Genomic DNA, 24201 nt, shown 5'->3' on the forward strand with positions numbered 1-24201 from the left:
CTCCTAAGCACAATGGCAGTAATGACCTCTCTTGGTGAGCTGAGCATTCAAGTTACAGCTGCTATATGGCACTTTGGGGAGAAAAAAAAAAATAAATCAGTTGAGATCGTATTATTCTGTGAAGCCAAAAATCAAGGGGGAAAAAAGAAAGGAAAAATAGAAAATTAAAATAATTGCAAAGTTTGACTTGCTCACGTGCCCCAGACTCCAGCTGCAATCCTGCCACATGCATGGTAATTGCAGAATGTGTCAATACAGAAAATCTTCTAAAGAGGAAGCCTGGAGATGGCTTTAATTTTACCACGGCTAGAGTGACCTCGGAAGCCAGTGCTTCTTCTGAATCACATAAATTAAAGCTGGGAAATCCCACCCCGATAGTCTAATGTAATAATTTTCAACCCTTGGGCTCCATACTTGTTAGAAATACTTTAAGTCAGGGTTTTCAGTGTTTCTGAGGGAGAGGTGGAAGTTCAGTGACATGAGATCAACTCTCATTATGGCATGAGACACAAAGGCATTACTCCTCAAATAGGATTTAGGGGCCTAGGAAGACCCTCCTTGCATGAGCTGGTAACTGCTACTGATGCTCTTCTGCTTCCCTGTTGATCCTGCTTCACTCCTGCCTCTCTCACCCCAGCTGTGCTGCCAGTGGGGTTAGGGCTACCAAGCCTCTGTTGCAGCAGGTTGCTTCTGACAGAGCTGCAAGGTCTGTATTAGCTCCTGACTCTTCTGCTGTTTCAAATGTGAGTACATCTATTTAAGAGCACTTCCTTCTCTCTCCTGTTCTGTTCCCTCTATTTCACCTGGTGATACCAGTGCAGGAGCAGGATGAGCTGCTAAATTAGAAAAAACACCTGCTGGAAATGATGGGCACCACTGAGCCTAAGGTGTCCTCCCTGGCAGTGCTAATGACCTCACTTCGTTACAAATATTCCTACGGCCTTCAATCACTGCAAACTGAAGTCAAACAAAGTAATTAAAAAATGGGAGGCTACTTTATTCTTGCCTTCTGGTTAAACCACCATAACACAGGCTTACAGAGCCATGTTGGCTTTTCCTCACAGGAAAAGCAATATACCTGTCACAAGCAATGCAATCTTTCTTCATTTCCTACTGGCTGCCTACATGAAAGAGCTGAGTACACAGCCCAAGCTGGGCTTCCCAACAAGCAACTGCAAAGGAACAGCACTGACAGACGTTCAGTGTCGGCTTACAGCGAAACCTGAACTAAAGCGAAGACAAAGAGGGCTGCTGGGAACACAGCTGAGGCAAGGGCCAAGCACGGGCATGGCAACTGCTGGAGTAAGATGTAGACAACAAAGCCAAGCTTGGGACCACGTGGAGCTCATGCACATTTCAGGGTGTACTTTTATCTCATGCTCACTATTGCGACATTCTAAAATCCTTAGCATCAGGAGTTCATTATAAATATTTAGAAACACTGAATGGATAACAGTGGTGAACTTGTTCACGTTGCTAACACACTGGATGTAATTGTACATTAAGCACCAGCAATAAGTTTCCTTTTTGCCAAACAACTATGTCAGACAAACATCTGGTTGTAGACAACATGGCTTCTGCATCAAACTAATACAGTTCTTAGAGACACAGTCACACACATACACAAAATTACATTTTTTCAAGGCTGGATATACTGTTTAATAATGCTACTGCCCCAATTTCTTTCAATAGCTGCAGCAGCATTTGTTTGTTGGGTTGTTTTTGTTCAGGAAAAATAAAGAAATACTGGCAAACAACACACGTTACTCAGCTGTTACCGTTTCACAGAGTACTGACTGGAAGACGCTATAAGAATGTGCAGCAGACTTTCTGGGTCATCTCAGATTATGGAAACATTCTTTACAAAAATACCTTCTCCCCCTTCAAAGTCAGAATTATTCACTCTTGGGAAAGTAAATGAACTAAAACTCAATGATAAAACAAGAGGAAAAATTAGCCCAAAGCATGGTGATTTCCCACAAGAAGAGCATGGCCTCTAAAGTTGCCTTTCCTGGCAGCCACAATCAAGATCAAAGCTAGAACAAAAAGAGTTAACACTGTCTCAGAAAAAAAAACATATGATAAAGGAAGAAAGTAAAAGCCCATGGCTCTTGAGCGGCAATCATCACATCTTTTTTCCAGTGATATAAAGATCTTTGTTTGTTAGGCACTCCAAGTTCATGTCTCCGATGTTATTCCAACATTTACTTTTCTCAGTGTCTCACTGCCTGTATAATTTTCTTTCAATTAAGACTGGAAACATTCTGGAAAGCTTCTTTGGGTAATGCGCTTTGTTTGTGTGTTTTTTTCCCCATCAGCTGAACTGCGTATTACCAAAGAAGGCTGTGGAGAGTATTTCCTGTAATATGAAAAGATCCTGTTGAAGATATAGGGAACACTGCCCTAGAAAGTCACTTTTTCTTTTTTTTTTTTTCTTTTGCAGAAACATTTAAAAAAAATTAAAAAAAAGGAAAAGAAAAGAAAAGCGTTCTTCAAGTTGTTGGCACAATGGAGTCCCACTCAGCCTGTCTCATTAGCTGCATGTCATCCAGTGCATCATTGCTACCCTGTCTCAGGAAGGATGTTCCTCACTGGACAGACACCCCTGCCCCAGGAGGCCACTTCTTGCCTTGCTTAGAGTGCACTCATGTGTCATGTGCTCCTATATGCTGGCCACCAAGCCCAGCACACAGCCATCACTTTGACAACATCAGCGGTGGACAGCAATACTGGTTTTCCAACCATAAACAGTTGCAGTAGTAAGAGCCACCTCCAGCCAAATATCCACAAAAGCTCTGCAGAATGGTCCATACGCATTTTTGTCCTTGTAAGGAGATGTGCTGTTTACAAGAAATACAATTAACCAAAGGAAAAAAAAAAAAAAAAAGACCCTACTGTACAATATTTACATCTAGAGGCTGGGCCAGTATTTGGTCCATAAAATCAATTAAAAAAAATCATATAGAAAGTGATCCAGTCCTATAGGATCTGTCCATCATCAGCTGTTGGTAAAGGTCCTTCCAGGGGAGGCCTCGGGCCTGTAGTCGTATTTATTCAGTGTACTGGGATAATAGGTTGTCGTGTACACATTGGTTTGCTGCAACGGGTAGAAGCTGGTCCTGTCGTCTGGTATCAAATTATTCTTGTTAAGTGTCTGTAAAAGAGAAGAGGAGATGAGAGACATAGCAACAGTGCCACATAATTACTCTTTCCTAGCTGCAGACACCTCCCTCTCACCTGCCTCATGGTCTATGCAGCCACCACCGCCTTCCCTCCGGCTGGGAGAGTACGACAGCACATCAGACTCGCTATGGGGCTAGTCTGCGGGGGACCACAGCGCCTGCCAGGTCTCCTTCGCTGCACCTGACTCAGCTACTGCTAGGGCCAGAACCCAGAGCCTTCTCCAGAGACCTGGAGTTTCCTGGTAGATGGTACGCTGTCTGAGCATCATCGTTACACAAAACCATGCTGGGCCTATGCAAAATTTGGTGATTGGTGGCAGCACTCAATCTAATCTCTTCCAAAACACTTGTGTTATAGCCTGCAGCTCCCTCTCCAAACAGTTGCCAAAGGGCAGCTTTTACTCTTTGGAAGAGCAGGTGTGCATTTACCTGATCTCCATCTCCACTGGTAGATGTCCAGGTTTGGACCCCCCGATATTAAGTGTGTCACTTCTGTAAGCTACAGTATAAGTAACAAATCATGGTCACTTTTGGAGAAACTAAAATGACTTAAAAAACTTAACAACCATGTAACAATTGTTGGCAATGACAACATAAAAAAATGAGAACTACACATGCCCCTTTTACCATAAAAATATAGAAATGTTTTTTCATAAAAATATAGAAATGTTTTTTTTACCTCCCTCCCCTCTTCCCCCCTCTTTTGTTTTTTTGCACCAGCAAGCTGATGTGCCCCTCTCCCCAGATGAAAGCCCACTCCTATTCCAGCTGTTACCTCTGTACAAGGATAAAACCCCATTTTGGGAGGTGGGATGCAATCATTTTATGGAACTTCCTCATGCATCTTTATATTAATTCTGGGGAATTTGGCTGAGGAACTTTTATGACAGGTTTTTTTTCAACTAACCCCTGGCTTAAATTTCTTACATTTATCTTCTGGCCTGTGTCACTCCTATGTGCACCTGTAATAGCTTTCATGCAGGGAACTGACTGCTTTGATCTGGGAGTTGACACTAGGCATGTTTGCTACAGCATCCTTATGAAGAAGGCCCAGCACATTTAAAGAGAGTATGAGCACCCGTCCTGCTTGGAGCACAGAGATGGAAATGCCTAATGGGGCAACTAGTCCTGGGACCTAATGGTTATTCTGCCACGACCCAATGCTCCAGGAGAAACCACTTTACCTCAGTTGTCCCTTTGGACAAACACCTTGCACCTGACCCAGGCTCAGGGCAAGATGAAGATTGATTAATGCTTAAGTCCATGAAATACCCAAGCTCATTAGCTCTATTCAACCCATCTAAATTCAGCCACCTAAACTTCAGGCATTATGATTGTATTATATATTATCCATCAGCAAAGCAAGGAGAAGTCTCCTTCCTGCATGAAGGCAGGTGCAGCTGGAAATTGCCTTCAGGGGAAGCCCTTGTCTGTGCTGGCTGCAGCAGCATGGGGTGACCTGCCAACAGTGGGTGCCCAACTTCTAGGAGGCTACAGTTAGTGAGTAGGGTCGTGCCCTGTGCACTTCCCTGTTGCAGTCAAGGCTGTGGCTGCTGAGATGACCAGAGCTATCCCTAGGTTCAAAGATGGGTTCAAAGACAAGACCACAGGCACTAATTTATCTCCCCTCTTCTTTATAATGAAATAATTTTACTGCATGGAGAAGGGGAGAGGAGGAGGAAGAAAAGAAAATGCCTTATTTTAATCTGATAGCAGACTGACAGTTACAGCTGCTCTGGGAGCTGCAAATTCCAGTTTCCTACAAGATGTTAGGAAAAAAGGCTTTCCTGTGGCAAAGAAATTTCCCAATTGCTGAACTACCTAGTAATATTTTTGGTACACGACCTGAAACAACTCACACTTGAAAATCAGAGGAGACCCAGCCTCCTCCTGAACTGACTGCAATCTCTCCCTGCCTGGAACCTCTAAAATGAGCTCACGGCACATCACTTGCAGGAACAGAGGAGAGACTTTGTATAGGCATTCTTAAAGTGACAAATATTTCCAAGGAATGAAAATTTGCGTCCCTCAGGATGAAAGGAAGAAAGGAAATGTCATGTTTTCTTCCCAGTCACCCAAGGAAATATTAAAACAGTGTGGGCAATAATCTGCTGCTTTGTGCTGGAGGGTGAGAAACAAGAAAGCCAGACACAGGCTTTTGCTGCTTGCTATGTTTCCTTGGGAAATACAATTAACTGCTCTGTGCTTCAGTATCTTCTGACCCAGCCTGATGAAAACATTTGAGACCCCTGTAAAAACACACTTTTCTAAGTACAGCCAGTGAGTATTTGGGAGAGCTGCTCTCTGACAAACACCTCAGTTGTTCATATCAGCTGTACACAATGATTGCTCCTTCTAATTGGTGACTCTAGCCCAGGATACCCACTACAGGCAGTGTAACCCTGCAGCCGTGGTCCACCACAGCAAATGGATGAGGCTGATTTCCACTGCCACACTCCTTGGGCTGTCTTAAAGGCAGTCCAGCATCCAGGCCTTGTCTGGGTCACTTTTTGGGACAGTTAAAATTCATGCCAAGGATTATCACCTCTGAAATATGGTGACATCAAAATCCTGACCTGGGGTGGCTCAGGACCATCTTGATCCTCATGAGAACATACACCTCAGGACTTTACTTTTTTGGCTTCCAGCTGGAAAATCTGTATGAGTTGCAACATGTTCCATGGCATTTAAAGCTTACCCCTTACAGCAGACTTAGCATTTAATTAAAACTATTTGCTTTTTCCCTTTCTTGCTCATCTTACTTTCATATAACATTTAATTAGGAAAAAACCCCACAACTGCTCCTTTGCTCTTTTTGGTTTTATTTTTGATGGAGGACTTATATCTTAGGGAAATACTTATGAAAATGGTTTAGTGGAATTTATAATGCAATTAGCTGCAAGGAATTTGTCTCTGGAAGCACTGGGATGGCAATCCTGTCCTAAATCAGCATGATCAATGCGCACTGCCTTAGCATTTCCCCACACAAACTTATTGTCTGTCTCATTTTAATAAATAGATGATTAAGTTCCCTGGCACTAGAAATAGGTTGATATTTTGAAGGGAAATCAGGCAGCAGTGAATTTTAGAGAAGTACACACACATATTAGTGCATGCACTGCAGGAGAAGTGGTGAACAGTTAAATCTCTCTGGGTGGGCTCCTGTTCTGTTGTACTCAGAGCTTTAACCCTTGCTTTTGTCCTGCAATTTTTTGCTGTGACAGCACAGACATGCCCAACAGCTTTCCCTTTGGAAGATATTCCCTCAATGCTATATGCGTTGTGCTGTCATGGTCAAAGCCTAAGAACTTGAATTCACTGGAGTTAATATGGGGATGAAAAGAGCCTGCTGCAGCCATAGGTGTTCCCACCAATATTTATCAGTCCCAACTGGAAAGGCTGAGTCCTCACCCCTGCACAACTTCAGTCAATCACAAAACCAAACACAGACCCCTGCTCACAGGGCAACTTCTATGAGTGATTCTTCATCTCAGCCAGCTTTGAGCCATGTCCCCAGTATTATAGTGCCCAAGAAGTGTTTGCTGAAGACAATGCCCAATAATTCTTCTTAGAAGGGACAATTCTCTGGTGCTTTGGCAGGGACATATCTGTGGCTGCAGTAATTACACTGACCAAAGCAGTGCCCTAGAACTCAGGCTGTTCTCATTAAAGGTTTCAGAGAAGGAAGGAAGGAAGACTTGCCTTTGCTGCCTGAGCCCTACTGCACTGCTAGCCTACACCTTGCAGGGAGCTGTGTCAGTCATTGGCACCCACCAGACCTTACTAATGACACTTCTCCAGTCACTCAATCTGTATTTTACCCTTCTTGCTGTCTGCTCCCTCCCATATCAAATACTACTACGTCCCCTTGCCAGCAGCTACAGCCTCTTGGGACTGGTTGCTCAGTAAGCAGGATCAGAAAGAACCAAAATCCTGGTCAGCGTTTACCACTGAAACATCACTTAGTGCAAGATCACTCTGCCACACACATGATGTATTTCAAACATTGAGGGAAACCTACTTCAGGCTTTCATTTTCGTTCTATCCTACACTGAGAAGAAAGAACTTTCTGGTAGTTGTGCAAGTATGACATTCATTATAAAAAGTGAGGCCAGACCCTGAGCTAGTATGAAAACTTATGGAATGTGTGTAGAAAAAGTGTCCTGTTCAACTAATAACTAGAAACTCAACATGCATCAGTCAAATACACTTATCTGCTTCCTCCCTTCCAGGATGAGCCATGACATCCTGGTGGTATCATTTTTCTTCTGGTCTGTTCACTGCTAACCTCAATTCAAGAACCTGTTAGCAGGAAGTAAACCACCAGAATGCACTAGCCCAGCCAGGTGGATCGCTCAAAAGTGGACACGGCTTCAAGCGCCTTCTTTAAAAGACATGTTATCATGTTGTGCTGGCATATGATTAATACATCTGGAAAATCTTATGGCCAAGGAACTCTGCTTTTCAAAGCAGTGATGTTTTCAGATGGGCTAAGATAGATGGATATGGTTTCAAGAGAACGTAAACCAGCAATTACATGAGATCTGTCAACTAAGCACAACGGAATCCTGAGTGCTTCCATATTTACAGAAATACAGAAATACAGAAACAATTTGTTATCACTCATGCTGTTGCATTAGCAATCAGTTAGAACTAGAAGAGTCCAAGGAGAAAGTTTACAGATATTCCTCCCTTGTGTGCTGCTCAGCTCCTGGTATTCCTACTGCAGGGAAACTACTGACATGCACTCGCAGGCTGCTGCTCCTGCGGTAGAGCCAAGTGCTGGATGTGTTAAACATGACTGTATTGTACCATATGCGTACGTTTAATTTTGTGCAGCTTTCTCCATTGATATTTTTAGCCTAAGTCATCATTCAGATTTTCCATTTGTTACTTTCTCTCCCAAATTCTGCCTCTGCTCCAAATCACTAAGTCATAATCCACTGACCTACTTGCTTGTATTCTCCCAGATGTATCAAAACAGCTTCATGTGGGACTTTCAGTACCACTCCCATCCTACAGCTGCCTGTGCAAAGCTGTATAAATATTTCTTACACACATAAACAGATTAAATGTTTCAATTTTCAGTGAACAGTCAAAAATTTTCAAAACTTGGCTTAAAAAGCAGATTAACATCTCCCCATCCCAAATTAAAAAGAATTTTATAGAGTTTTTTAGAAGGTGAAGTGAAAAGGGTGCTTCTAAAAGCATCTGATACACATACACCTAATACCAAAATAAGGGCCATAACAGTTTCCCCAGGGTTACATGCAACAGCAAGATTTCCTTAATCTCACAGGGAAAGCAGTCAGCTTCCTGGAGCTCAGCATTCTCTTTTACCTCCAGATCTTCTTTTCTATTTTGAGGGTAGTGTGGGGGAAGAGTCAGCAAGTTTTTCAGGAGTTTTGTAGGTTAATCTTCACTAGCAACACAGCACCACTGTCCCTGTGAAGTCAAGGAACAAGGACAATTTCCCCCAACCTCACAGTTTCTCCACTGTTTCTCCATTGACAGGTGTAATTTCAGTTCTTTCACCTCCCCCATGACATTTTCCTCTTAAAAAAAGGGGTAAAGATGAAAGAAAATGTTAGGTGACCTTCCTGGGCAGCTTCAAACTACTCTGTCTAGCATTTATAGTTATGTTAGCACTACTTCAACCTCTGAAGAGGCTGAACAACACGGCATGCCCCTTTCCAATGGCCATGACTCATCAGGGATGCGGTGCCTGTGCCAGGACTGCATAGCTGCAAGTTTCCATTTTACAAGTTTGTTTGTAATGTTGAGTATCCCAATACACAACAAAGAAAAGCTTCCCCTTTCCTTCATCGCAAAGCGAGTGCAGGCACTAAGGAAACAAGAGTAGCAACTATTGGTGCTGACCTTGGTCATCAACTGTGGACACAGGCATAGGACTAAAATCAGGGTCTAAGTAGCAGGCAGCAGCTTTGTAGTCAGTTCAGTCCTCTTAGCAACATCCAAATGAAGTTCAGATGCATCCTGCATTCTGCCTCAGCAGAGAGCAAGGGTAACATTCCCACTGTACTCAGTCGCACAATTAGCCCCCAAAAAATTGAGGTAGCCTTTCCAATTTTCCTTGGAATGACATCCAACAGACTTCCTGTAGCAGCAGTGGGATGGCCATTACTCCTCATCCCTCAGGAAAATGGAGGGATGAGGGAATTGTGCAATGATGTAATGAAGCCAAGATCCAACATTTGTGTTCTTTTGTGCTCCTTTGAAGTTGTTTGCTTCTTGCAGTGAACCCAGATTGAGCAAAATGCCTTTTCGATGCAGATCAGCTGTTGTATGGAGCTAGCCATGCCTTCTCACTAAAGGATGCTACTTTTTGAATCCTAGGAACGTTAGCCAAATGACTTAGGGTTGTAAAAATATATTAATAGTATCAAACATTTCCCACAGCTTGGTACATCTCTGAAGTACCAAGGCAGAGATCTCAGAATTATAACTAGCCAGCAAGTTTGGAAAGAATAACCATAATAATTACATTTAAACAAAATAAACCACACAACAAACATAACCTCTTTTGGCAATAATTGACACCAAGGAAATAAATGATGCCTGGCCACCCACACGCTCCCTTTTTTCTGATCAGCTAGATGCCACAACACTGCTGTGCTGCTCGAGCTGTGCCTTACAAATGACCCTGGAAAGTCGGAAAGTTGCCAGAAAGACCTTACGAGATGCGTGCATTTACTGCAAGCTAAGAATGATGGGTTTTTTAAGACCTTAATGATTCTTCTTTCTTCTTAAAAATTTGCTCAGTGTCTTACACTGAACAGTCTCTTCTGATGCTTTTACAAAGTCTCCTGAGCTCTGCCTACACCAAAGTCAAAGGCAGCAGTGGCCAGGGTTTAAGTATTGATTTTTTTTCTGATTAATTCAGTAAGGCTGATTGCAGAATTTACAGTGAAGTGTAGATGTACAGATGAGGAACCTATTTTCTATATAGGAAGGGTTTTCCATTTGAAAAAGGAAGACAAAAAAAGTCCCACTGGGACACTAAACTTATGGTTGCATGTTCTTTTTGGATGGAAGTTTACCATATTTTTAGACTGGAAATTCTTTGTTCACTGTTATTGGTAAATAAATTAAACAACCCCCACATGACAGCAGCATCTGTAGATGTGCTCAGGTTGACAATGAAACTAACATTCAATTATAGGAAAATGAATAGCTACAGCTTTCTATAGCTGTTTGAAAATAGCTATTTTATCCATATACTTAGGAGGGAGTGAGGTTTTATTATTGCAGTTTTAAACTTACAAAACCTTTAGAGCTGGCAACATAAAGGGCCATTGTCAGAAAGATACCTTGGCATGACCCTGACATTAAGCACATGAGTATGATGACAAAACAAACTGTATGCAATTGTAAGGCAAACTGAAGTGAGGCCCTGCTTAGAGCTAAATCCAGGTTGAAGAATTTTTCTGAACTGGAAACTGAAGTCCAAGGAGTTGATGGAAATCTTCCCACTGACAAGTGCAGGTGTCTAGCCTAAACTTGCTATTTATGCCTGGCTTGCCAGTAAATTGGTGGTGGTAACACCCATGACGTGGCACCCAAACAAAAGAGGAATTCAGGGCTGCCCCAAATTGCTTCCCAATATAGCTGGTGCACAGGATATAGCAGACATGATCTCAGCTGCGTGGGAAAGTGTAAACTTTCTCCTTGCTGCACTGCTATGCCTTGGTATATGCCCTTCCTGGGTCCCTCACATTTACAATAGTGTTACTACAGGGGCTTACTACTAGGCAGAGCTGCAGCACCTGCCCTTATGCATGCTCTAGTACTGACACTAACTCACCAGAGGGTTAATCACTGCCTTCTAAATCAGTTTAACAGTTCTCATTGGTTGCAGATAGTAATACAGAGCAACTGGCCTGTACTGGGCTTCAGCTGATGGTAAGTAGTAAGGATTCAGTGACTGGCTGAGGAAGGCAGTGCTCAGTGCTTCACTGCAGTTACGCCAGAGCAATCAGCCAGCCCTGAGTTTTCAGATGGTCTCAGAGCATTTTATTCTGGTGAATTACCAACACAAGTCATGCAGCCTGGTGCTGCATTTAGACTAAGAATTGCAAAGGTATAACTGCAGTGGTGAAGGCAAAAAAGGGGAAAAAAAAGAGTAAAAATAGAAATAAAAGTAAAAACTGCACCTAATATGCCAATTTGCCATCTGCTAACTCCACTTAGTCCCTTCTAGTCTCACTGCTTTCCAAATATTGCCTACCCCCTAAATAGCTGCTTTTGATTATTTTCCTCAAGACTGCTTTGTTTTCTCCCTATGTTGCATCTCACCTTGTTATTTCCTCTCTACATTTACAACCTTCTCAGGTCATTTTCCATTATTTCTATACCAGTGACTTTTTTTGACACACCTCCCAGAGGTGTGTCAAAACTCTGCTAGTTTAATTAACACACTGACTGCACCCTCTCCAAGGTCGATAATGAAGACATCAAACAAAGCCAAACCTTGCATTACTGCTTACAGTGCCCCAAACAACTCCGCCCCATAGCCCTGTAGGTGCCCATTAATGATTGCCCGATGTTCACAGTCCATTAGCTAGGTTTCAATCTCTACAGCAGCATTCCTGTCCAAGCCAATTTCTTTCTACACGTCACAAGATTATTTAAGACACCAATACCATCCTCTTTTTTTTCTTTTTAGCTGTATGGGCCAGTTTTAACTAACTGGGAATCTGCCTTTATGCAGCTCAGTCTCACGCATTCCCTTTGTCCTCTAACACTGAGACTCTGCAAAAAAGTGACTGTGTTTGACTGAGGTCCTGGCTCAGCTGTCAGTTCAGCCCAACTATCTTTCATTTCATCAGAGTATGAGATATGTTGCCTCTCAAATATTAATTCAGATTTGCCTGCATATTAGTGCTGACACAGATTTGTTTCAATGAGTTTCCACTGCTGTAAATGAAAGTGCAGCTGAACCAATCCATTTTGTTCCTCCTGGTTTCACTCCCTAGTACAGCCCCAACTCTGACAAATTTTAATGATCAAGTGGGATTTAACACCCTGTTGGTATGCTTTATGGAATGGGGAAGGTCCAGGCATACTCCATTGATTGTGGGCCTGTATGCTTACAGATATTTTGCCTCAGCCCAAATAAAACTGGTGTTTCCCACACAGACTTACTGGAGCTACTTGTGTGACTTCAGTGTATCAGACTTCAGTAGCTTAACAGTGACCCAATTAGCTGGGAGGAAATTGGCCTGCTTAATACAAATGCTTTTGTATTACCTTTGCATTACATGGCACTGGGGGTTTGCCCAAGATCCATGATATTTATAAAGGTAATTGGAGTTGTTCATGAGCTGTTTCTCACAGATTCCGGGATACAGTCCATCAAGATTCCTTCATCCACAGATTTTCAGTTCTTTCCTTTTCATGCCAAATCTCAGGACCATGTTTGAGCTGACTTAATGAGGATTCCCCCAGCTATAGGGGAATGCAAGCAGAGCTGCTCCTGCTTACCACACATCAAACCTGTCATGCACATATAAATGATGCACCAGGGAAAGGTGGCAATGGACATAGTGTCACTGCAGCCCACATCACCTGTGCAGTGGCAATAGCCAGCACATCCTGAGCAGCCCTGAGCTTTCAATGGCTCTTTAGGACAGGAGAAAACAGCTCAGGTATTTCAGCTGTCCCCTCAAAGAGCTGCCAAATACATTCTGGACATTGAATTCTACTTCTGAATACTGACACAGCTATCTTTATTTTGTATGCATGAAGCTCCACTTCTTTATAATTCTACTTTAAAATCCATTATTTGCCAGTGAAGCTATTCCAGAAAAATAGTGAGGCAGCAGCTCTCCAAGTGTCCCACAAAAGTTATATGCTTTCTGGTATTTATTATTTGTCTAATATTATCCTCTCCCTTTAGCTTCCTGCCTCTTTCATGGCTCACTTTTTAAACTCTTTAGCAAACACATAATTAATTACTCCTTCACATCTTGGCAGCACTGAGGATTTCATAGTTCATCTAATGTGCATAACAGTGCCAGAGAGAACTTCAAGGAGACACCTGGACCAAAGGAAACCATTAACTTTCAGCATATGAGGCTAGGGTATATTCCAAATATTCCTCTTCTGACCAGTAGAGGGAAGTCAAGTAAATACACAGGAGCCAGCATAGTGCAATTTTGTTAGGCCCTTTCCTGCAGTTCTTAGCTAATTCTTCTTCCAGTACAGGTGAGTGGGTGGGGACAGCCAAGGAAAGGCAAAAATTGCAAGAAAAAGGTAATATGAATCATTAGATCAAGTAGTGTAGATGGAAAAATCAGATAAACTTTTGAACACATATGTCTGTCTTCAGGTCTGAAACAGCAGCTCACATGTTCAAAAACCTACCGGCTTTTTCCAGCTATAATCATTGATCCAATTAAAAACAAAACAAGACTTGTCTGCCTACAGACTTGTCTTGCCTGCATCCACAGATTGTCACAGCTGCAGTAATACAACCCCAAAGAAAGACTAGTTTGAGCATCCATGATGACTAGCCTAGCTGGTAAGAGGGTAGAGCATGGATCATATTCCTGATCTGAGTGTAGAGCAGATACACCTGGTTGTACAAGGAGAAGAAGAGAAGGTTGAGTCACTAGAGTAAATCATGACAGGATGAATAAGAAGCATCTACCCCTGGCGTCATCTAAAAGTTCTCAATATGGTTTAAAGAGGAAAATGAAAAGTGGTGCCAAGTGTTGGACACCCTAAGATGGTGGTGGAGGAGAAACAATGTGAGCAGCATGGGGAGCAGCAACAGCCTTGCCAAATAATGAAGTATTTGTATGAACAGTTGATAGAGTGGGGACCAGTTCCCATTGGGAGACTGTTGTGAACATCTGCTTAGCACTCCAAAGGGAGTAGCAGCAAGGAAACACTCAGATCTGAACTGGCAGTTTCTCCTACTCTTAAATGATACATCCATGAGAGGGAGATATCTATGAGTTACACACAGCAACCCACTGAGCCACTGCTGCCACAGTGTGGGGACACCTCCAAGAGATGCACTATCATCCCAGGACAGCTACACCTCCAGGCATGCTTGACTGATCAATTTGACTCGATCCAATGATATAAAGAGGAAAAAAGACACTAATAGATTTTGACTGAGGCACACTACTTAATCCTTTTTTCCCCATCAGTAAGCTCTCTTGCTCTCCCTTTCTAGCAGGCATTATGTAAATTGAGAGTCCCCTGAAGTGATATTTGCAACTGCAGGATCATACAAGAAAGGGCACAATGTGCCTTTGCCAATACAACCCCCTGCCCCTACTATTCTTTTATGAATAATACTATACTCATGGTAAGTACTGAAAATATGTACTCTACCATTCATGCAGTTAATGTTCTTAAATGCCACTTTGTTCAGGAGAAATAGTCTTTGTTAAACATGAAATTCACTGAGAACAAAATTTATGTTTCAATCTGATTCACTATATATTTTTTTTATATATATATATACATATATATGTGTGTGTGTGTGTGTGTGCGTGTATTTTTCCAACAGATTACATCAGATAAATCTCTCTTCAAAACACCATGAAGCTAAAGCAAATACTTAAGAGAGAATCTGGGGAGACCTAAGAGTGGCCTTCCAGTACATGAAGGGGGATAACAAGAAGGCCAGAAAGGGACTGTTTGCAGAGGCCTGAAGTGATAGGATGAGGGGCAATGGTTTGAAATTAGAAAAGAGTAGATTCAGGTTGGGCATTCAGAGGAAGTTCTTTATCATGAGGGTAGTGGAACAAGTTGCCCAGGGAAGTAGTTGAGCCCCATCCTTGGAGATATTCAAGATCAGGGTTGACAGGGCTCTGGGCAACCTCACCTAACGGAGGATGTTCCTGCTCACTGCAGGGGGGTTGGACTAGATAACCTTTGGAGTTCCCTTCCAACCCAAACCATTCCATGATTCTGTGATGTTGATAACTTATTGGCAATGTTGGGTATCATCAGCTGCTGACTTCTACCTGAACTTTACAGCCACTTCCCAGGGCTTGAATGATACGCAGTAAAAGGATGGCTGGGAAAGAAAAAAGCTTGTTTCACAGTGCTGCCAATGTATGTGGTGTGATCACTACAAATAAATCTGCTAGTCAAGTTTAGTTGAAGAATCAACTTATCAATTAAGCCATAGGATGCAGAAGCCCTAAGCTTTCCTATGCAGAGAGAAACAAACATCATCAGTGACCAAGGCTGACTTAGCCAACATTGCTGTAGGGCACCTGACAGCAGTTAGAACTCGTTTAACTCATTGAACCACTGGCCGTTTGCCCACTATAAAGAAAAAAAAAAAAGCAATTTTCAGTGGCAATGAAATTGATCGTCACCAAGAGAGTGAGATTTTAAATCCATACAGGGATCCACTTTTTAATGCTCTGAGCTTTATTTCTTTTTGCAGTGCTGAAAGCCACACCAAACACCTGGCCTGTTGTTTTATTCAGAAGTATTCCTCTTCCAAAGACAGAATTGGTTTCTGTTTCAGAACCCTCCCTGTTGGTATTTTATTGTCATGAATTATTTGGGATTGGTAATGAAGTATGGATCACAGAGTCCAGAGTCCTTTGCAGAGGTTGTCTGCTCTGCACTGTTATTTGATTCTCGACTGCATTATTCTCACTGTATTATAAAATATCCATTGTAGCTTCTAATATATACAGAGTCCCAAGTAATCTACTGAATATTTCTCCCATTTTCTGGTAGTTGCATTTATATTTACTGTATCATTTCAGGCAAGTGCAGGACTCAGAGTCCTGCTGAAGTTAATGTGTATTGTTCTGATATCCTCCTAGAAACTTCAGGTATCAGGTGATATATCAAACACTTTCCCTCTCACATAGTTCTCTCATCTTCCTCCACAATAACTCTGCTCATTGCCATAAATGACTGTTTTGCTTGGGCACAATTTCAGTGTTTGGTCTGTAGCTTCTAGGAGAACAGTAACGATGCACAAAGCAGACACAATGCTCAGGTGCTTCCTCAGTTTATTTGAGGCATCAGTACAAACAGAGTTTGACTGGATGACCCATGACTAAAAGCTGTGTTTAAGGAAGGAAGGACAGAGGGAGGTCTGCCCAGCACAGCTGAGAAGAAAATCTGCAGAATCATCATCATAACCATCCTGCAAACTTACATTTCTCACTAATCCCATCTGGCCTGATCCAAAGGCCACTGGATTTTGGATTTGGACCAATGTGCAGATGCTTTTGTCTATCCAAATCCTGTGTAGAATAAAATGCTGGCTTTCTTTATTGCCAGAGGATTCAGCATTAGGAGGAAGTTCATCCCAAACCCTTTCTCCACGTGTGGCTGTTCCAAGATTTCCTAATACACAAGGGCACAACCTTGACCCTACATCCTCCTGCTTCTACTGCAGAATCATCTGGCCTTCCATCATTGTAACTCTAATAAGTAATTCACAAGAGTAAGTCACTGAGTAGCTGAAGAAAAATGTTTGAGAAGAGGATTTCCTCTCTGCTTTGATAGCCAGCTATTAACTAATCGGCATGGCTGCACTGGGAAGGTTGTAGGTGGCTCTGTAGCCCATCATGTCAAAATGTGAAGAGCTGATAATTTTTATTTCATTATGTTCTTGTTCTGCATAGTCTTCAATATTGTCAGAGTGCTGTATGAACTTTAACCAATTAATGAAACATGAACTGCTTATTAGGTGACCCAAAAGGTCTCTCCCCTACAATCTATGAATAACAAATCAAAATCAACACGCTGCTGCTAAATGCATATGCATGAAATCTTTTAAGACATCATGGCTAAAATAGCTAATAATAAACCTCACAGCATTCTTGAGAAAGCAAAACAGGAAGGGAAAAGAAGCCAGCAAAAATAAAACACTCCTGCAAAACACTGCCTAGGCAAATTAGCATCAGCTAAATGATCAATAGGTCACCATTATGTATGATATTTACACCTGATCTGCATTACTGCGTTGCTGTGCTGAAATGTCCAACAAAGCTCATATCAGCTGGTACTTCCTTCATTAAAATCTGCCCTCATATAAAGTTCACCTTGATTTATAAGTTTGCATTCAGCCCTGTACATTTAAATGTATCATTGCCAAATATTCCGCTGTGTTCACCTGCTGGTTGGACAGCAGAAATATTTCAAGATGAAAACAAACTAAAGATGGTTGCAGAAGGCTTATTATTATCAAAGAATGCAAAACAATAGACTTAGGCATATGCTCAGCCTTCTGCTGCCATCATGTCACTATGCATTACCATTTTCTGTTACTGAAAAGTAGTCTACACAACATGTATTTCCTTAATCATGGCTTTAGCAACTCTTTCACACACATGCACAAACCTACAATGATTTTTTTTGCCTTCATTATATAAAAATTTCAGCGGCAGCTTTCCTGGTAGCTGCTGAATAGAAGATTCAGATTAGAATCTAAAATTTCAGCTGTTCTCACTTTCTTTCATACATATACATTTAAAATTCAGATAGGCCCATATCCAAGCTTACTTCCATCCTCAATATTCTAAAAGGTGAATTTTAGTTCTTGCCATTTGAATGTTAATTTCACAGCATCACAATAAAACCACACGTGCTCCTTGAAGGCATGAAAAGCTCCCTCTGGATCTTAGAAAAACCTGCCAGTTATTTCTAAATATAAAGCTGGTTAATAACAAGTTCTGTAACTAATTACACTGCAGAGAGCACGCAGACCCTTCCTCTTACGGCACTAATGCTATATTCTTCAAGAGAACACTGAGAAGCAGCAAATTTTTAGTGTTAAAGGAGATCATTCCAGGCAAGAGTTTAAGAAAGGAGGGACAATAGCGAAGATGAACATAAGGAAATATTCATCAAGAGGAGAGAACAGGGCCTTCACTTGATAAACACACTTTGCCCTTTCTGTAAATCTCTTTGCCTTATTCACCATGCTGAAAGAGTATGACTTGGAGTTCTTAGCAAGTAGCCCCTTTCTCCAGAACATTTTGTTTTGGTCTGTCCAATGGCTGCAGATTTATTCACTTGAACTCTTTCACTTCCTAACATTCTATAAATAAGGCCCATCTGGTCTATCTCTCCTTGTGTCCAAGTCCCTTCTCCCCCTAGTCTAACTCATACAGTCCCAGTTATCTAATGCCTTCCTTTAAATAAACTAGCTTTTTCAAACTTGATCTAATGCCTAGTCTCTTCATGTCCCTTGAAAGAAGACTAACAGCTGCTCACCATTACTACACACAAGATCAAGTATTCAGAGATGGATCTATCAAAGAGGTCAACTCCCTCCTGATACCACATTAACTAATCTGCTGCTATTTTAAACTTTGCTTAGCTTTGTTATTACTTCTACTCAGCTGCACCACTCAGCAAAGACATATTGCATTTCATCATCCATTTACCCAATTGATGAAGACTGTTCCACAAACAACTTCATCCTTCTAAATCTTAACTATTTTCCCTGTTCTAGCATCGTCTGAAAACATATGATAACACAATATAAAATATTAAGAAATACCAACCCTGTAACTGCCTGCTTTTGGCCACAAAAATAAATTTGTCTTTCTTCCTTGTCTGCTATGTAAGAAACAGTGAGATGCTCTTGCCCATCTCTTCCTTCCTGCAAGCACTTCTTATCTAGGACTTGCTATTGACTTTGCCACAACTACACACACAACCAAAAGGATTACTTTCATAGTTTGAAGCTTCCATGATCAGGTCCTTGTTCTTTACCTGTCTTAATAATTTATTACCTAACCCATATATGCAGAGTGTGCAGAATAATACATGCTGTGAAACTTTGTTAAAAGCTTCTGAAAATCCCAATATGTCTGCTATTTCCCTCCTATCTAGATCAATATTTATTTAATTTAAAAAAGGAATCCAATTTGCTTGACATGATTTACTTCCCACAAATCCATGCTGACTAACATTATGATGCTGCACCCTTATTAAGCTGCATGGAACTGTAGCCTTATGCTGCTGGGAAATGTATTTGTGAGGCTGAATATATGGGCAGCAGGATCCTCTGAGGGGCTGCAATACCCAACACAAGGAATTTAGCATGTGTTTATTGCCAAACTCATCTGTTATTTCCTGCTTAAACTGTTTTCTTTTAAAAGACCAACCAACATCGGCTCTTATTACTAATGTGTATTCGCCTTACAAATCATGGCCATGTATCAGCAATTATCTTAGGATGAGCATTATAAAATCCCTATGTAGAAACAGTCCCAAATATTCAGGGAATTTAGACAGTCCCATTATTGGGCTTACTATTGGGTCTCAGTCAGAAGTCAGGCCAGATCAGCAGAAACAGACAAACAAAATGTCAACAGCACATAGCTATAGAAAGAAACAAGGAGTTGAAGGGTTTCCTTCTGTTTTGTGTTCATGTGCCAAATAATGCTCCACACTGTCCAAATGACCTGAGGCAGGCTTCTCCAAGGGAGACATGAAGCCCCTTCACTCGTCCTATTGCTCATTTTTAGGATCTTCATCTGGAGACTAATGCTCAAATACCACAATGTGCTACTGTCTCAATGCACATTTAGTCCTATCTGCTCAGCCAGTGGGTTGTGTTCTTTTGCAGGCAAATATTCCCAACAGAATATGCTACTTCAACACTCATCTTCTCCTAAGGCTTCGGCTCCCAGTTCTGCTGCTATCATTAAATGCTGCATTGCTGCCTGGAGAGAGTTCTGTCCAGTACTGATAGAGGTGGTCAACTCTTCTCTGCTTTTTCATTCTCTCTAATTTGGCAGTGCCCAAAGCATTTCCAGAATCTCATCTTACCAATAAGCATTTCCCTAGCTATTTGGCTAATAAAAGTTTCCACTTTTATTCTTCCTCGCCTGTTTCCTCTTACCATGCACTAGCAATGCACTGAACTGAGCTCTTACTGATTTTTTTAAGAGGACAATTTGTATACATACAATAGTCAGAATGAGCTGGAGCATCTTGCTACTCACTTGCCAGACTGATCTGATATTCATGAGGACTGTGAAAAAGAACAAAATCCCACTGCAGTAATGGGACTTTCTGACCTCTTTGTGACAGTATGGCTGAACATCCCTTCAATCCCATATGTGACACCAACAGTTGGGCACAGAACCACAAACCTATTTGGTTCCAACCATGACATAAACACAGAGTTTGTTCAGGTAGTATTAAGCTGTTGTGATATTTCTCATCAAGTACCCTACCTTGAATTCCATAGGAGTGTACTTCTCGTTCTTGGGGGTTGTGTTGCCCTTGTAATGGAGATGGTTGGGAGTGGTCGGGTGGATAACGGTGGACTCCTGGGACTGCCTCTGACAGCGCTGGCAGTACACGTAAATCACAAACGTTAAGAGGCTAGAGCCAAAGAAACAGGAGACCCCAGTGGCAATCAGATGGATGAGACTAAAACCTGCAAGGGAAATGACAAGAGGTGCTATTTTTAAAGAACATCCTTTTTTCCCTCTCACAACAAGACCACAGGTGCAAATCAGAGTTATGACATCTCGGGATCAACATTAATAAGCTGTTGAAGCCAGACTCTTACATTCTAACGTAAACTGGCATAATCTCCTCACAAATCGGTCTCCCCACTGCTGCTCTGCCTTACGCAGCTTAACAGGTTCATGCATTGTTTTCTCAAAGCTCCCTCCCTGTCTCTCCTCTCTCCCCTCTATTGAGATTGAAACTAAACATTATGTTAAGCTGACAGCTAAAGAAATGAGCCGTACAAACAATGCACATAAATGGATTCCAAGGCATGTGCGTGTCATGGAAATAAGGGGATAAAAGTCCTCAGTGTTTCTCTGAGAAGGAAGGAAGGGAGGGGAAAGCCCTTTCTGTCGGCTGCCCGAAGTGCCTATAGGACTGTGTGTGGGGTGGGGGAGATAAACATTCCTCCCCCATGTAATCCAAGTGTGCTCAACATTCTTGCTTATCCATGGGGCAGTATTGCCTTGGCCATGTCTGTATTACCTCTGAGGTGTATTTGTACTGCTAACAGTGAAACAGGGGTGCTCAGGTGAAGGGTAAAGGTAACGTGGACAAAGGAAAGGAGGAAACTGCTTGGAAAACACTTCTGTGTTGGCTTTCTGCACAACCTACAAAGATAGGAAGCAAGTTGCAGGCAGGGGCTGGCAGGGTAGCTACAGTGCAATTTTTTCAACCAGAAAATCTCTTGGACTATAAAAGTCTCCTGCAGAGAGGTCTCCATGTGGGATTGCAGCAGCACCCTCCAAGCACAGCAGTGACCTCTGGAAGGAGCTGTAGTTGTGCATCCCACATGCTGGGAGGTATCTAACTCGTGACTCCTGCTCATGGGGGGCAAGACAAAGTCAAACAATACTCCTATTCCTCCCTCACCTCAGAGACTCTCAAACCCCAGGGTAGAAACGACCACCAAGAGATCTCCAGTGACAACAGAACAAACAGTAGCGACCTTTACAGTCACCAAGTTAATGAATCAACCAGAGGCAGTCGTGAGTGGCAAAACTTTATGACCCTGTTGTCTTTTGCTGTGTGCAGGGGAGAATCTACAGAAATGATGACTCTGAATGCTACTGCCTTTCCTCTGCTTTTGCTCTGTCATCTTTCATACACAAATGACAGATGCCCTAATGCCTAAGGGGTGGGACCTCTGCTGACCCCCCAGGCAGCTGTCTCAGAGGCCAGCCACATCAACCTGGTAAAATTCCCATAATACTGAAGAAGCCAATTCATTTGGACAGGCTGCTGTGCTGCCTTGCCTGTGCACAGGGAAATGGAAGGGACTGCTCAGAGAGTGGCTTTAAATGAGGTTCATTCTTAGTCTGATCACAGTGTGCATTTTTTTTGGTGCCATCTTACATTTTAACTGATATGCTTTTCAAATAGAGAATTCTGCCCATTAGTCTATGACTCTCTTCTAATCTTTAGTTAAAAAATACCCTCCTGAGTTTAAAAAGAACAAAACTGATAGAGTTCTATGGCAAAGTAATGCACTTCAATCATAATTACAGTAAGGAACATATAGAATTTATCAGACTGATGAGCTACATTTATTTTTGAAACCACACTATAAAATTCTATTGCAAGATTACCACTTTCTATTGTGTTCTGGATGATGGTCCAAAAACTAGCAGAAAGATGATAATTTCCTACTAAATGTTACAAGACTTTTCCAAAAGGATATTTCCTTTCTAAAAATCTCTGCCTGTTTTACATCACTCATGAGAGCTAAAACACAGAATATGCAACCATGCTCAGTAAAGCTACCTGACGCTCTGCCACGTTCTCCTCCTGCCCAGCTTTGCTTATATTGCAGGGAATGGTTCGTTTCACTGCTACATTTGCAAGTCACTACAGTAGGAAATCCTTTCTAAAGCATAAAGCTCTCTTACATTTCACTCTCATGTTTGAAAGACTCATCTGAATTTTAGGAGACTTTTTGCCATAACTTAGGGATAAAAGAAATTAATTATTTATTTCTCCTCCTCCCCATCCTCCATTATGTGACTCCCCAAGGAGTTAATCACTTTGGTGATTAATCTTGCTGGTTAATCACTTTGAAAATACAGATTTTTCTGAGATACACCAACAGAATTTCTATTGATTGGCTTCTCTGCCAAATATTGTAGAACACTAAGTAATAATATTAGCTATGGTAAAATGTAGATTACAACAGCAAATCGAATGGGGGTGGTAAAGGAAGGAAATGTGGATACAATGCATGACAGTAGAGTACAAGCTGTAGGAAGAAGCCCTGAAACTGAAGCAGATAGGTTGCAGCCACTGAGGGAGGAGTGATGCAGAAAGCCAACTGTTACATTGCAGGTGCTGCAATCTTAATTTCATTGATTGCCCCAGAGTCACAAACTGAGAGGCCACATTTCCGTGCCACGGGTGGCATGCCTTTTTGCCATAAGCTCCACAGGGAGAAGAGATTTTGGCAGCCTGCAGATCATCTAGATTTCAGGAGAGCAGGGATCTTACACTAGCAGGAATTGATGTGGTCATTAGTGTGGAACCAGCATTTTAAAATGTCGATGGAACCTGCCATTTTCTTCAGTCTGAATTTTTATCATAGGGGCAGTGGAAAAATGACACTAATGACAGGATATTTCCAAGTTACATGCAGAAAGGAGAAATAACTTGGCAAGTGCTTGGAGGACAAGTATAAACTCTTATCTCATACTGTATCAGCAAGGGATCTATCCAAGAGACCCTTCTCACTGAAATCTTTACAGGTTATTTTAAAAGCACTTGCCTCCAAACGGAGGCTTACAGGGGTGAAATGTGGAATATCCCTTTCTCCTAAACCATTTAGCCTGTTGCTGGATAGGGACAAGCAATGTAATTTGTCCTTGTAATTAACGACCCTCAGTGGCCAATCCAAACCCCAAATTAAATAAAAATATTGGAACTGACAAGTGGACATGCAATACATTCCTCCAGTCTTACTCAGACAGCAAGACTCCAGTGGAATTACGGCTATCAGTGGGAGCTGTATAGATTAATGGTTTGGTTGATACTGCACAGGGAGAAAAGAAGCCAGGTTAAGATAAAAATAACATATACAGGTAGTGGTATCCTACCTCCACAGTTCGTGCTCTCATCAATGCTGGAGGCTGGCAGGATCACTAAACAGAAAAGAAGATTGGAAAAAGTTGTCATTTTGCCATCACTTTACTTCCTTAAGTAATTAAACCCCCTGTGCTCCAGACATGGGAAGGTGCTCACACGTTCTGCAGCAGGCTGAGAGTCACTCTAAATTGAATTTAAAAACTCATAGTGTGAAATACATGCAACAAAACCTCTCCAAAGACCTGACAATTCCAGTGCTGTTACCTGATCACTGTTTAGCTTCTTCAATGTAGGGAAAAGAAGTTAGCTGAGTAAAAAAATGGAAAAAAAAAAAAAAAAAGAAAGAATACCACTGCCTAGAGATGTCAGATTTTTAAGTCAGGGCACTGTAATCCAGAAAAAAAAAACGTGGAAAAGTGTTATTCAGTCTAGACCTATATCAAATATTTGTCTG

At 41.8% G+C, this 24201-nt stretch overlaps 1 protein-coding gene across 1 annotated transcript in view; it reads right to left on the minus strand.

Moving 5' to 3' along the window:
- Positions 1–2998: 2998 nt before the first annotated feature.
- The window catches only part of SEMA5B (semaphorin 5B), a 132829-nt gene continuing 111626 nt past the window's right edge, over positions 2999–24201 (minus strand). The window contains exons 19-21 of the mRNA XM_054380966.1: positions 23759–23803; positions 20393–20598; positions 2999–3154 (exon numbers count right to left, since the gene is read on the minus strand). Of these exons, the coding sequence (XP_054236941.1) occupies positions 2999–3154; positions 20393–20598; positions 23759–23803 (407 nt within the window). The remainder of the gene's footprint in view (positions 3155–20392; positions 20599–23758; positions 23804–24201) is intronic.

Source organism: Indicator indicator, chromosome 5, assembly GCF_027791375.1.
Source record: "Indicator indicator isolate 239-I01 chromosome 5, UM_Iind_1.1, whole genome shotgun sequence".
Classification (NCBI taxonomy): domain Eukaryota; kingdom Metazoa; phylum Chordata; class Aves; order Piciformes; family Indicatoridae; genus Indicator; species Indicator indicator.